This window comes from Lissotriton helveticus, chromosome 8 (genome assembly GCF_964261635.1).
Source record: "Lissotriton helveticus chromosome 8, aLisHel1.1, whole genome shotgun sequence".
NCBI lineage: Eukaryota > Metazoa > Chordata > Amphibia > Caudata > Salamandridae > Lissotriton > Lissotriton helveticus.
Genome location: NC_136069.1, coordinates 147,787,738 through 147,802,492, shown reverse-complemented (window position 1 = coordinate 147,802,492; position 14,755 = coordinate 147,787,738). Strand labels below are relative to the sequence as shown.

The following is a 14,755-nucleotide window of genomic DNA, read 5'->3' as shown; positions in this document are numbered from 1 at the left end:
TTGGTTCTTATTTAGTGTTGGCAGGCTAGGGACCTGAATAGAAGAATTCCTACAGTGACCAAATGCCTTCAACTAGTGCAGAGAACAAGTATTTCCTGTTCTAACATGGCTGACAAACTGCTTCTTGTGAAATATTGATTTGTGTAAGAGCGGATCAATGTAGAAGATGGACAGCAATATATGCAATGGAGCTCTTCTGGCACAGCAGAATAATTTGTGATGTGAATTGTCAATTTTTGCCATAGGGTCCCTTCTTCTAGAAGTGCTGACACAGTTGTTTGCCTCTTGTGGCACTATGCCACTATGGTAAAACCAAAAATTGTTGACTAGAACGTGAGAATAACATTTGTGTGTGTTAATCAGATAGTGATGCTGCTTTACTGAGATTTAATTTTTTATTCTGCGCAGTAATCTGCATATGTTGTCCCGGGTGATTATTCTTTCAGGAGAGGATAGAATACTCCAAAACATTCCAGGGAAAATACTTCAATTTCCTGGGTTACTTCTTTTCCATTTACTGCGTTTGGAAAATCTTTATGGTAAGTTACTGACATTCAAGTTTTCATTTTCTGTTATCTTTCAATGCTTATAATGCGTTTTTATAGTTTTTAATTCATTCTGATGTTTAGGTTATGCAATATGCGCTTGGGAAAATAGATACAAATACAGAATAGTACAAATGCCAGAGCAATACAGACAAAGTTTTGATCTGTAGGGTGTAGAAAACAATATACTTTCCAAATGTTCATCAAAAGTAAGCAATAACAATAAAAAGTTGTCATGCAGGTTCTTGAATTTCTTATTCATTGTGCTTGTGAAACCATATGAATTTCTTCTGTTGAATATTCCAAGACACACATCTGTCTCACCAGTGCTTAAAGAATTACACTGGCTGCCAGTGAAGATGAAGAGGCAGATCGAGTTTAAGGCTCTTTGCATCGCTTTTAAGGCCACGCATGATATAGGGTCGGGCTTTTTAAAATATAATTTACAGCCCTACATACCTGTTCGCCATCTTTGCACGTCTCATTCCCATAACCTGATAGTTCCCAGGTTAAAAAAAATGCTCCTGGGGTGGAAGAAGTTTTCTGGTTGTCATGACCAGATTGTGGAACTCCCTTCCACTGAGGCTGAAACAAGAAACTCCCCTGTTGGCCTTCAGGAAGGCGTTGAAGACGTGGCTGTTTAATCTCTGAAGTGGCCCTGAACCGTCCAGTTAATATTGTCTGATGAGCTAGCTCCTTGACACCTTTGGATGATTGTCTCATGCTTTATAAGTTTCTTTTTCCTCTCATTTTTAAGATTATCCTATTTTATTGAATTCTTCCAAAAGTTGTCTATTCATGAGTGAAAAACATCAGTCTTTCGTGTCATAAAAATTTCAAAGCAGAGCACCTCTGCACCTTAAAGGGTTCCTATCTGTCCGGTACAATAAAGGATATAACCAGATTTGTGTCTGACTGCCTGACACCTCGATTGACGATAGAGCAAAAGACAAACTTGAACAAAGTGGTCACTATTGACAAAGAGATCACTATTGAAAAAGTGGGACAGGAACTAAGCACAACTTCAATCAGGCATGACTCCGGATCCTTATGTTTTGCCGATGGAGTTCTGTAAAAGCCTGACCAATGAGATTCCAAGCTCAATGTTAGATATGTTCAGTGATCAGGGATGAATCGGTGCTGCCTAAAGACCTGCGGACAGCAGATGTAGTACTGATCTTTAAAGACGGCAGGGCAGTGGAGGAACTTCTTATCTTAACTTCCCATTTTCGTATTAAATAGTTAAACAAAGATTTTAGCCAAATTAATATAGCCTTATAGCCCGCTGTTGAGGGCTATACGGCTATTAAAGGCCCTCTCCAGCGTTAAAGGCCCCGAGCTGAAGGCGAGGCCCTTTAACAAGGGAGAGGGACTTTAATAGCCGGTATAGCCCAGCCAGGAAGGGCTATAAGGCTATTAGAACATTCTGCCATTAGAGGGCAGAATGTCCAACAAAAAAGAACAAAGCCTTATGGGAGCGTGAGGGGATTGGAATCCCCTCAGGGTCCTTAAAGCCTTTGTTCAAAGAATCATTGGAATGTTGGAGCTCCAGGCTTATACCAGCCATTATAAGCCCAGAGCACTCCATTGTTTTCAATGGAGCTCCCAACATTCCAATGTTCTAATAGTGAGTGTAATCCTCTGATAATTTTGGTCCATGCTGACCAGTCCAGTCCGGTTATATGCCCACAAGACTAGATTTAACCTGCAAAGACTCCACAGTAATCTTGCACATAATGAGAGAGTCACTGAACCATTTGCAGTGCTGTCATTGAACACCGTAAAAGCCTTTGATTCAATTAATGTCCCCAATACTAGACAAGATGGAGTTTGGAACGTGTATTATGTCTAGGATCAACCTTTTGAATAATACCTTAATTTTGCCTGTTTCAGAATGAATTGAAATTATTGCATTTTCACAGTACATACATCACCGTACTACACTCTTTAATCATAATAATTTTTATTTGTGCTTGATTTACAGGCAACTATCAATATTGTGTTTGATCGCGTTGGAAAGACCGATCCAGTCACAAGAGGGATTGAGATCACAGTGAATTACCTAGGAATACAGTTTGATGTGAGGCCAAATCCAGTGATAGTGCAATGTATAGCTTTGTTTTCTTGTTAAAACTCCCTGATGCTGTGTTGCTTGATAAATATTTCATGTTTTTTATTTGATATAACACCTCCTTTTTGGGTTTGATTTCACATAATAGATGCACTGCTTTTAATATAGCGTATATGTGCTTAAGTGTACATGTCTTGCAGTTTCTTCCTGCCGGACTGCCTTGTTTTATCCCTTGTAATCACTCTGTGGTGGAGAAAACAATAGTGTTGATCTCCTTGCATATCTCAACTATGATTACACAAACTGTGCAACGACATCTTTGAGCTACTTGACATCTAGTGTACAAGTTATAGCCAGATAAAGTGCCTTTTTGCTCACCTTTCATATACTTCGGTGTGCACAAAATAACCCCTTTGCTGGCATTAATCCCAAATCCTAGTTCACAGAATCAAGAGCCATATCTACAACTATCTGGCTGCAAAATACTGGTTAAAATTTTGACCAGTAAAGAGTTCTAAGAACCAACTCATGTACTAATTGGTTGGATCTTCAAAATCCAAATAGGTGAGGGGCGAAATACATCCAACTTCGTGCATATTAATGAGGTAGGTTGCATTTTTTTTTTAATGCAGCTCGTTTTCCTTAACCCCTTGGGCGCGGCCGCGATTCTGCGCCTGTGCGGCCGTTTTAATGAGTGGGCGGGTTCATGACGGCCCCCAGCCGTCATCAGCACATGCCCACCGTGATGCATGACGGACGGGGGCCGTCATCAGCATGGAAGGGGTTAAAGGACAATGAGCTGTGTTTATATAAAATAATAAATAAATATGTTTTGAAAACTATGGATCATTGCCTACTCCTAAAAAAGAGGGAGGGGTCCTTCGGGGACTCCGTTCTGTTTATAAATGGGTTACCAATACCCTTCAGTAGTCGGTAAAACAGGAATGTTTTACAACCGAATTTTTGGAGCAAAATATGAATACATTTCATAAGTAATTAGTATTTGGAAGGGACACCCTAACATGTCCCTTCCAAATTCATACTCGGGATTGTTTTCTAAATCTATTTACTGATTCAGTAACCTGTTACCAAATTACTAAATGGGTTTAATACCGTTGAAAAACACATGCACTGGTCACAAACCGTGCTATTTACCCAATCGTAGTAAAGTAAATGGGTTCCTACATCTGGCCCCATGATATGCGAGCACATACATCTGCAGAAGGAGCTTATGAAGGCTCGAAAGTTATTTTGCATTCATATCTTTAGGAGTAAGAATGGAAGTAGAAACACCAGGGCAGTAGCCATGCAATACACTTAGAAGGCACACAGATTTGTAACTTTGTGGGTATTGGGTTGGAACAAACATGTTGCCAGAATGAGAAAGAGAAGGGATTTTCCACTAGGAAGAATATTTCCTGGTGTTGAGAAACAAAAGAAGTAAAAGCTTCAAGTGAAAAAAATCCAGTATCTTACTTCTGCATATTGTCTGCGCTGCATGAGTAAGTTTAGCTCCTGCAGAAAAATTATAGGAAATTGAATATTTGCATAGGTTTTCAGAAGTACTTTAGGGGGTTCTTGTTAATCCATATGTGTTTCTTGAGAGGAAAAGGCAAGGAGCAGTCCCCTTTTCTTGGGATGTTGAGGAAACTATTTCTTCATAACAAGCAACTTATTTAGGGATAAAGTAAATTATTGTGCACAATCACCGTTCTGCTTGCCCGCAAAAGTAATTGTTGAGTAAACGTAGGCAAGTAGCTGGTATATATTTCCTTGGGTCTTCCAGAAGAGAATGTGAATTCCCCAAAAAGTCAAAGCATGCTTAAACCATTTAATTAAGTCTGCAAGAAGTAGATTTCTGGCACTTTCACTGAAGAACATCCTAAGCTACTGGTGAGTTTCCTCAACATTCTAGAGGGCAGCTTCCAATGGGGGATTCTTAAATAAAAGACGAACAGCAAAAAGAATCGGTGTTGACCTTTAATTTCATAGTATTTTCATAAAAGAGTGGCAAAGTAGTTAGGCGATCCTGTAATAAAGAGCTCCAATACAAACTCTCTGCATGACAGTGCATTGAAACCTGATTTTATGTGTGTAAAGATTTGCAAGACAAATTCTATACAGTTATTAAACATATGAGCGAGTTATCAAGGGAATGTGAGTGTCGTGCTGATTGCTTCCTTCGAACAGCTAGGGTACGTGGCATATCTTAATCTCCTGTTCCTCTTTTAGGTAAAGTTCTGGTCCCAGCACATCTCATTTATCCTCGTGGGGATCATCATTATCACCTCCATCAGGGGTTTACTGATTACACTCACCAAGGTATGTATCCCTTCTGTTCCACCTCAAATATGAGTCTCATTGTAAAGCAAATACTCCTGGTAGTCATATGAAGTGCTGCAGTAACAATCCCTTTGCTGAGAATTCAGGCAATTTGTTGAGGATCGGCAAGTCAATATTGACATGCAGGAAACTGTTTTCTTGTATGCCTTATATTTTCACTTTTTTTGGACAAAGGCATAACAATTTTATATTATATGATTACCGTTTTCTTTCTTTTATTTATTTTTTTACCAAAAGACAACTGTTAGTGGCAAAATAGCAGGTTATCTTCAGAAGTGTCTGGTTAATTTACTGCCTTGAAGTTAAAGGTAGATGTATACAATTGATGCTGATACTCAACAAGGAGTATGTTGCAGTTATTGTAAATCTTTTTGGCCAAAGTATATTTTGTTGTTATTAATATCCCACTTGGTTACTCTCTTTGTGGATACTCACATGACCGATAAAAAAGATTTTCTGGTTAAATGTTCTCTCATTCTACTTCTACTCCATGCAAGGCCATATCAGTACTTGGATTTAGCTTCAATACATTGTCTGTCCAGCTAGATTTTGCCGTACTCTTGAATTGTTTTGTCATTGAGCTTTCCTTCTTTTCAGTTCTTTTATGCTATCTCCAGCAGCAAGTCCTCCAACGTGATTGTCCTACTAATAGCACAGATCATGGTGAGCATTTTCCTTTTTGATCATTGTTCAAAATGTCTTGTCAGTTACACATCTGACGTTGGGTTTGAATATACAAAATGTAGTTTATATCATATTTTGATAGCCATTACTTTGTTTAGCCCTTTCTGTGGGTTGCAGATAGGCCTCAGTCGTTGGGATCCTTCTAATTTATTCATTGTCAAGAAGCGCTGGCAACTCTAATTTAGCTGTGCTTAATCCCACTAGGCAAGTTCATGCCCAAGATTCCATTACCTCAGATCATATGTAAATCTTTTTCTACTTCCCTCTGAAAAGCCCCCGCCTTCAGGCTCAAATCTCAGACAACATCTTAATTTCATCGTGCCCCTGAATGAATGAATGAATTGTGTCTTATACCGCGCTAACTTAGCCCAATGGGCGTCAAGGCGCCTACATCCAATAAAGGAAAAAACCAGGTCAGACAGCAGTATCTCATTGGTAGGCTCTGATGAAGTACCAAGTTTTAAGGGCCTTTTTAAACAGGTCGATGGAGGGAAGAATTTTGATCTCCACCGGAAGGGAGTTCCAAAGCTGGGGAGCGGCAACAGAAAAAGCTCTCACTCCCCATCTGGTCAGCCTAGCGCGGGGCACTACCAATTGGTGTAGCCCGGCCGATCGTAGGCATCTCGTGGGTACATAGCGGGTAAGCAGGGTACCAAGTGCGTCCGCAGGGCCAGCCACAAGTGCTCTATATGTAAGACATAGGAGCTTAAAGGAGATTCTAAACTGGACGGGGAGCCAGTGAAGATCTCTTCTAGCAGTGGTGGCAGATGATGCTATGGGAAGGGCCAGGACGAAGCGCGCTGCGGCGTTCTGTACAGTTTGCAGTCGATGGATAAGGCCCTTGTTGGACTCCACATAGAGAGAGTTACAATAATCAAGCCTGGAGCCAACAAGGGCAATCGCAGACTGTTTGCGCGCCTGGAAGGAGAGATAGTGGAGAATTATTTTTAAGATCTTGATGACACCCCAGCAAGTGGCCACTGTCCTATTCACTTGGAGCGCCATGGAGAGTGAAGTGTCAAAGATGACGCCGAGATTTCTGGCCGATTGGGAGGGAGTGGGGCAGATGCCGAGAGATGAAGGCCACCACTCGCTCGACCACACGTGTTGGTCTTTACCGAACACCAAGACCTCTGTCTTGTCGACATTCAGCTTTAGGGAGTTAATGATCATCCACTCCGCCACACGCTGCATGCATGACCTAAAGCTGAATGCGGATGTACTGACAGAGTGGGCCAGCGACACCATGATCTGGGTGTCGTCGGCGTAAGACACCACCTCCATCCCCTGCGATCTTACTAGTCTAGCAAGGGGGGCCACGTAGATGTTAAATAGGGTCGGGCTCAGGGCCGACCCCTGTGGCACCCCACATTGCAATGACTTGGCAGGGGAGAGGAAATCTCCAAGCATGACTCTCTGTTTTCTGTCATGGAGAAAGGAGTTAAGAAGACTCAGGGCCGGTCCAGTGACCCCTGCCTCCCTAAGCCGAGATGTTAAAATGGCGGGAGACAGGGTATCGAACGCAGTCGTGAGGTCCAGTAGGACCAGCACTGTGGTTTGGCCAAGGTCAACTTTGCAGCGAATATTATCCACCACAACAGTGAGAGCGGATTCGGTGCTGTGATGTTTTCTGAATCCGTGCTGCGAGCTATCAAGATACTCACTAGACTCAAGGAAGGTGGAAAGATGTGTATTGAGGTGCGCTTCTAACCTCTTTGCCGGGGCTGGAAGTAAAGAGATCGGCCTCAAATTTTTAAGGAGGCCCGGGTCCAGGGACGTTTTTTTAAGGAGAGGCTTCACTATAGCCTTCTTCCACACCGGCGGAAATACACCCTGGACCATAGCCCCGTTCATGATTTCAAGCAGAGGCGGAAGGATGCTGTTTCTGCACTCCTTTAACTTTTTTAGCGGTACAGGATCCATTGGGGAAGAGGATTTGGTCCTGTCTAGCAGGAGATTAAGTCCTTCCAGTGAGAGTGCTGGAAATTGGGTGAAGGATTCGGAGGGGCCTTCAACCAAAGTATCAAGGTTGGCTATAGTGAGAGGAACATCATCGTCCAGGGAGTGGCATTGAGCTTCTAAAAAAGTGTGGATATCTGCGATTTTACTATAAAAGAAATCCAAGATGTTATTGCAGAGATCTTGTGAGCTCACCACTGGATCTGGAAGTTGGAGAGAGCACAGCGAATCAGCAATTTTGAAGAGTTCTCTAGATGAGGTTAGAGAACTTGTAAGATTGGAGAAATACTCCTGCTTTTCCATGATCACTCTCTGTTTGTATTCCCGCAAAGCGGACTTGTGTTCCTCCCGGTCCTTCATATCCCAAGATTTCCTCCAGCTTCTCTCCTTACTCCTACAGCTCTGCCTCAGAAGTCTCAGATGTTCAGAAAACCAGGGAGCAGTGGGCTTCTGTCTCGCCACATAGCGGAGAGAGGCGGGGGCAAGCTTCTCAACTGCAGTAATGATGGAGTCCGCGAGTTCTTGAGCTGCCTCACCAGCCTCTCTTGAGGTGGAGGGCTCTATGGCCCGAACGTAAGGGGCAAGAGCTTTGTCGGTGATGTTTCTATAATTTCTCCTGAGAGCATATGTGGTGGCGACCTGGTTAGCCGTGGCCGAGGCAGGGAGAGCAAGTTCTAGCGGCACTGCAAGATGGTCTGACCAGACCAGCGGCAAAGGGGGGCCAGTAGATAATCTTGAGTCACTGGAAAATACCCCGTCCAGAATATGGCCAGCCTTGTGTGTTGGGCTGTTCACCATCTGAACGAGATTTTCCAAAATAGGGTTCAAGGATTCTAAGTAAATCTACACAAAAACTAGCTCTAGGACCAGGCGGTCTGTATATAAGTATCCCGGTGAATGAGACAGATGGGGCACACAGAATGCAGGAGTATAATGCTTCAAAACGGTCTTGGGGCATCGATAGGGGTTTGATGGTGCAAGAGAGGGAGGATTTATAGAGGATGGCAAGTCCTCCACCTCTACGGAGCAATCTGTCCTGCCTGTGGAGAGAATAGCCATCAGGAATGGCCAGAAGTAAGTCATGACCGGAGGAGTCCGAGGCCCAGGTTTCCGTCACAAAGACCCAGTCTGGCTGTCTCTCTTCGACAAACTCGTGGAAGGCAACATTATTTTTAATGAGCGAGCGCGCATTTATTAGGAAACCCGTTCTGGGAGGGATGGTAAGACGTTTTCCGAGGCGCAAATAAGGTCTTATAGGAACGGGAGCGGGGAAGCGAAGGGGAGCTCTGCATGTGAGACAAAAATGGGAATGTAATATCCCCTCTGGAGTGAAGCAATAATAGCATGAATGTGCTGACGGTTTAAGAGCCAACAGCTCAGAAATAGAATATTGCCTAAGTACCTCAAAAAATGGAGGAGGAGTGTAAGCCGAGTCCAGCCCATCCTGCAGCGCGTCCTCAGCGCGGTCGGGCGCAGACGGGCTGAACTCAGGCGTAACTCCGGCGTATATCCGGCGATCCCGCTGCGCGATACCGCTGCGCATCGGCATGGCTTGTATTTATGTTGGTCCAGCCTCCTAGTGAGAACTAGACCGCTGGAAGCCTCAACCCTCCCTCAAGATGGCCGCCAACGAGACGGGGCGAGGGACCCGCAAAGTGCGGTGTTCTTCCAATTATAATGCAGGTGAGCGGGTCAGAGGTGCAGGTTAAGAGTGGCCGGCAATTTAATACCAAGGGATAAGTGATACAAAGTAAAAGTAACCAAGAAAAAAGTATATTGTCCCACTGTTACCCTGATTTTTATCCCCTTGCTGTTTTCCATTGTCTACCTAAACCGTGTGTAAAGCGCTCTGATACCCACCTTTATCATGTTCGCGCTATACAAAACCTTAAATAAATGTGCCCTGACTTTGACACTGGATGATGATCTATCATTCACTGATGCTAACCTCCGCTAACATCCGCTTCCCTGCATACTTTGCTACTAATACCTTGTCTGCCATGATGCTCTTTCTCCTGAACACCTTAACTTCATCCCAACTCCCAGCATATGCTTTGAGTTGGCTTTCAGTATCTAAAGAAGGATCTGCTCCCTTTCTATAAAGCCAAACTGCCCCACCCCAATACTTTAGTAGTGTGCAAACGTAATTACAATACTCTATCCCTATAAACGGCAAGTCAAAAAACAGTGCCATATATTCTCCGGGGCCATCCATGGCATTTCCCTGTTTTACCTCTTGCAGTACAACCCCTCATGAGATCTATGTGTCACCTACTAGTATCCTCTCACCGGTCCCCAAACAAGTTGTGCTTCATTCGATTAAAACCCTTTAGTCTGCTTGGACCTTTCCACCAGTGCGAAAGCTAAAGGAAGCTTTTGTACACATTTTCTCCACACTCAAAGCCAACAGGTTTAGCTGCTTCAATACCCATCTGTGTAGATATTTAGGCTATGTAGGCAGTGTTTGTCTCAGTTTCCACCAACCATCGCTTACACTTTTGTCCTTTGAACACTGCCTTGCGCAGCTTATTTCTGCTTATTATCTCAATCTTAAATGTAAATATCTATGGTCAAATTTCTCTTTGCCCCCTTTAATTGGGCTCTTGTTTCATTAGTGATTCCCCTTGATGTATTGATTTATTGCAGCTTTTATTTGAGAAAGCATCCCTGTTAGTAAGTTGTTTTCCAAGTAATACGTTCTTAAATCTGAAATGGACTTTTCATGAACATTTCGAGGATGAAGTAAGGACTGTTGTATGGACAAAGAACACTGCTTGCTCTCTGTCCCTTCACAATAGGCTGTCATAGTTGTTGCACAATCTAGAATAATATTATTGTTTTCCTTTTTTCTCAAATGTACACTACCAAATACCTAAATGTGGGACAGAACCTGCAGGAGTTTTTCAAGCTAATGGCACCCATTAACATATTTATCCAGCTTTCATTCCTGAGGTGTACCCAAGAATGCAGGGTATAACCTACAGATCTATCTCTTTAGTTCTGCAGTTAGCAACCCGTGCTGCTTATGGGTGCAGTCTAGAAGTATGAGTGGGGGTATGGATGAATGGATTTGGTTAGATGGCTTATTGATTTATTATATTGCACAGCTGTATGAACGATGTCTCTAGGCTCTGGAGTGTTATTGTTTGCTGGTTGTTGTAAGGGAGATGCATTACTTAAAAACAACAAAAACAACAACTGCATAAGCGCTGGGTTATGTTTCTGGGCAAAGAGTGTTAGGTCGTTGGGTGAAGAGTGGTGAGTCTTCCTCCTAGTCATTTTTGTCAATAAGCAATAGGAGGGAGAAACCCTTTATTGTAAAAACAATGGCCTGTTCAGTTGTTTGGAGGCCCTAATGTCTGACAACATGTGTGAATTAACAAAGAGCCTATTCAAAGTTAGATGCTGCTGTACATAGTCATTTAAGCAAATGTGTTGCACACATCACACACCATACATTCCTCTCTGTCATAAGCCCCAATAATCCTTAGTATGTCTGAATTCTCCATCATCCCTGATCAAGATGTTATTTGGTCAATGATGGTGTGTTTGTTCTGGTAATGCTTGTTTGGGTTCTGGTAATCCTGGGAGTTAGGTTACTAAAATATAAGGTTAAAACCATTACTTGGATCTATGTGGAAAAAATTAAATAGTAGAAATGAATTTGAGGTAGGAAAACATGCTATTGAACCGCGAATAACCTCCTCTGTAAGGGACTGTGGTCATGAAATTAGTCTTAACAGTAGGAAGTGGGAGGAAAAGTACCAGGCTGTGCCCAAGTAGGTTATCATAACAAGGATCGTGGGCATGAGAAAGAGTTGTATCCAAGTTGGTTATCAACAGAAGAAAATAGAAAATGTGTTGACTAGTAGTACTTTATGCTGAAAGTATGCTTCTCTGACAAACTTTATGAAGGCAGAGAAGAGGATTATGCCAATATTCTTATAAAACTTGCTGCATCTGCTTCGACACAGATTGAAATATGCAGCACAGACTACGTGAAGTGCAGGGCGAGTATTTGGAGCATTGATGCTACACGTAATAAAGAAATATTCCATGTGAAATTAGAGAATGAGGTGAGGAGTCCTCTTTTGCCAATGATGATCCCTGACTTTGAATAGCTAGGTTACCTCCCTAGGTCATCTTTGCCAACCCAGTGAGAGCAGCATCTTTACAACTCCGATGTCTGCTTCTGGAGTGTAACATGTTGGATTGAAAATACAGAGATTGTAGCTGTTTTTGCTAATCTGTGTGTTTTTTTTATTTTTATCTGCAGGGCATGTACTTTGTGTCATCAGTGTTGCTGATCCGAATGAGCATGCCCTTGGAGTACCGCACTATCATCACAGAGGTGCTAGGCGAGCTGCAATTTAACTTCTATCACCGCTGGTTTGATGTCATTTTTCTGGTTAGCGCACTGTCTAGCATCCTCTTCCTGTATCTGGCACACAAACAAGCCCCTGAGAAGCATATGGCTCTGTAAGCCAATGGTGTCCACCAAAAGAGACTGATGGACTCAATGAAGCCAGCCTCTCCTGGTGAAGGGGGAGATTCTGGACATGTGCTCATGCTGACATTCTCAAGCTACGGAAATGACCCCTGGTAGTGGTCTGCACGGTTTGTCGGCTTTGGCTGTAGAGCGAAAAACAATATTTCCTTTTTTCTGTACTATGAGTAGGGCATCTCTCTTTGAGAGTGAAGTTTGGGGTTAAAGGAAATGCATTCCCATAGACACCAACAGCTGCAGTAAGAGTAACACACCAGTGTGTGCTGCTAAAGGATGCCTACAGTGAACTGAAAAATGCATAGCAGACTACTCCACTGTCTTTGGGTGCATGAATGCGATATGGAAATTCGTTGGAGATCAAATGTAAATCAATGTTGAAGGGCATAGAATGACAATTTTATTTTCTCACCTAATGTGAGTCCAAATCTTGAAGATTTCAGGGATCTGCTCCTTTATTGTTGGGGCTTGTATTTTCTGTTATTAAATTACAGTTTAATATGATCTATTTCTCATTGGGACTCATTTTGCTGCTACAAATTTTTATTTCTTCCTGGAAAAAAACCAACCTAATAGTCCTTTTCTTACCATCAACACGCAATGCTGTCACTTTAAAGGTGGACCACAAATCAGTTGTTTTTCGTTTAAATTTAGGTTACAGCGTGCACCACACATTCCCCTCTCCCCAGCACTATGAGCATACCTTAAATGTTGGAGCAATGGTCCCTTTTGCTTTCTGAGATTGGTATGACCGCCAACCTTCCTTTAATTTATTTTCAGTTTGGAGCACCACTTCCTCTGAGTGTGATGACTGTTCTTTACAAACAATTAAATCAATGATTTTTCCAGAACATTTGGATGAGCAATATTATTATCGTCATTTGTAAGATGCGTCTTTTTGGAGGGCTATTTCCCTTCAACTTAAGTAGATGAAATTGGTCTAATTTTTATTGTTCAATGAAAGGATTTTTAATATAGGGACATTCGTTGTTGTTAAAATCTACTTTGGTGTTGAATTGTGCCCATGTTTCTTCCAAGAAGTGACCTGCCCTCCCAATTGGTCTTTTTTAAGGTCCAGAAGGTGTTTTGTCATTATAGAAGTAAACCTGATGCATGATTTCCTAATGACCAGTTATCCTGTTTTATTTGTGATTGGCTTGTTGGATTTGGACTGCAGAAAATGAGTGATCCGCTGGAGAAGCATCAGCGTGGACTGTTAATTGACATTACTTGCAAATAAGCTCCTGTGATCTTGTTCACAGTAAGGGTGTCAAGGTGGGCAAAGACTTACAATCTTTTTGGTGTGCAGATATTTATCACCTGCTGTTCCCTCTTTATAATTTGGAAAAAGTTGTGATCAAATAGTGCTTCTTTTAGATTTTAAGGCATTTTGTATACAATGATAGATTCTATATGCACATGATTTATCATTACACCGTTTGCACACCCCACCCAAAAAAATTGGAACTAATTACAATCTTGCATTTATCAACAATATCAGGGGGTTAGTGTTTCCCTATTGAAAACTCTCAGCAATTGTGATGAAACTGTGAGGAAAGGACAGTTTCAAAAGCTCAGGTTTTGTGTTGTTTGTGCAAAAACAGACAACAATAGAACAACCCGGTACCCCACAGGAGACAGGGTATCGTTATCAATATACAAAGAATCCCCTGAAGAAAAATATTTTCTAAGTGGCAGTAACTCATGCTAACTTAATTATATGTACTCTTTGATTTCTCCTGTGTGTTTATAACTGGCCAATTTGTCGTTGAGATCAGCCATAGTCCCTCGGGCATGCAAACATGCTAAAGTTATTCCATTATTTAAAAAATCTTCTCTGGACCCGGGGGAACCTGGTAATTACGAGCCCATTTCCCAGCTCCCTTTTATGGCTAAGGTGGTGGAATCGCACGTGAATTCTTCTCTTGCAAATTTTATTGACCAGACGCCATTTTTGATCTTTCACAGCATGGTTTCCGACCCAGGCATAGTACGGAGTCTGTGTTATTGGTTGTGTCTGAAGCCATTCGGGGTAGCTTGGATGTTGTGGACTCGGCGGCACTGGTCCTTTTAGACCTAAGTGCCGCATTCAACAAGGTTTCCCATGAAATACTCCTGAAACGCCTCCTAGAAGTTGGGATTAGAGATGTGGCCTTGGCCTGGATTTGGTCCTTTCTTGAGGATAAGTCCTTCCAGGTTTTAGTACCTCCTTTTAATTCCCAGGAGTTCGCCCTGCACCCGGGGGGTGCCGCAGGGCTTGGTACTAAGTCCACTCTTGTTTAACTTGTATGTTAGACCCCTGGCAGAGGTGGCAAAGGGCATGGGGCTGTCCTTGGTGTCATATGCGGATGACACCCAATTGGTGATTGCTATCTCGAAGAAATGCAATGCCAATTTGGGCAAGTTCAAGGACGATCTCCTGGCCGTCTCCGACTGGTTGGCAACGAATTGCCTACAGTTAAATGCCAGCAAGTTGGAGATTCTGTTGTTCAGCAGGGATCGGGAGCTTTGGTCTGAGCAGTGCTGGCCGGATTGTCTCAAACCCGCCCCACTCCCCAAGGAGGTTGTGAAGAACTTGGGTGTGATTTCATAACGGCCTGACCTTTGATAAACAAACGAAAGCCGTTGCTGGGGTCTGTTTCGGGCTGT

General features: G+C 42.6%; 1 protein-coding gene across 1 annotated transcript in view; it reads left to right on the top strand.

The window, feature by feature from the left end:
• The window catches only part of LOC144772444 (Golgi pH regulator), a 46,625-nt gene extending 34,015 nt beyond the window's left edge, over positions 1 to 12,610 (top strand). Inside the window, exons 10-14 of the mRNA XM_078656768.1 lie at positions 447 to 539; positions 2,530 to 2,625; positions 4,849 to 4,938; positions 5,557 to 5,622; positions 11,879 to 12,610. Coding sequence (XP_078512894.1) covers positions 447 to 539; positions 2,530 to 2,625; positions 4,849 to 4,938; positions 5,557 to 5,622; positions 11,879 to 12,085 — 552 coding nt within the window. The 3' untranslated portion in view covers positions 12,086 to 12,610. The remainder of the gene's footprint in view (positions 1 to 446; positions 540 to 2,529; positions 2,626 to 4,848; positions 4,939 to 5,556; positions 5,623 to 11,878) is intronic.
• The last annotated feature ends 2,145 nt before the right edge of the window (positions 12,611 to 14,755 follow it).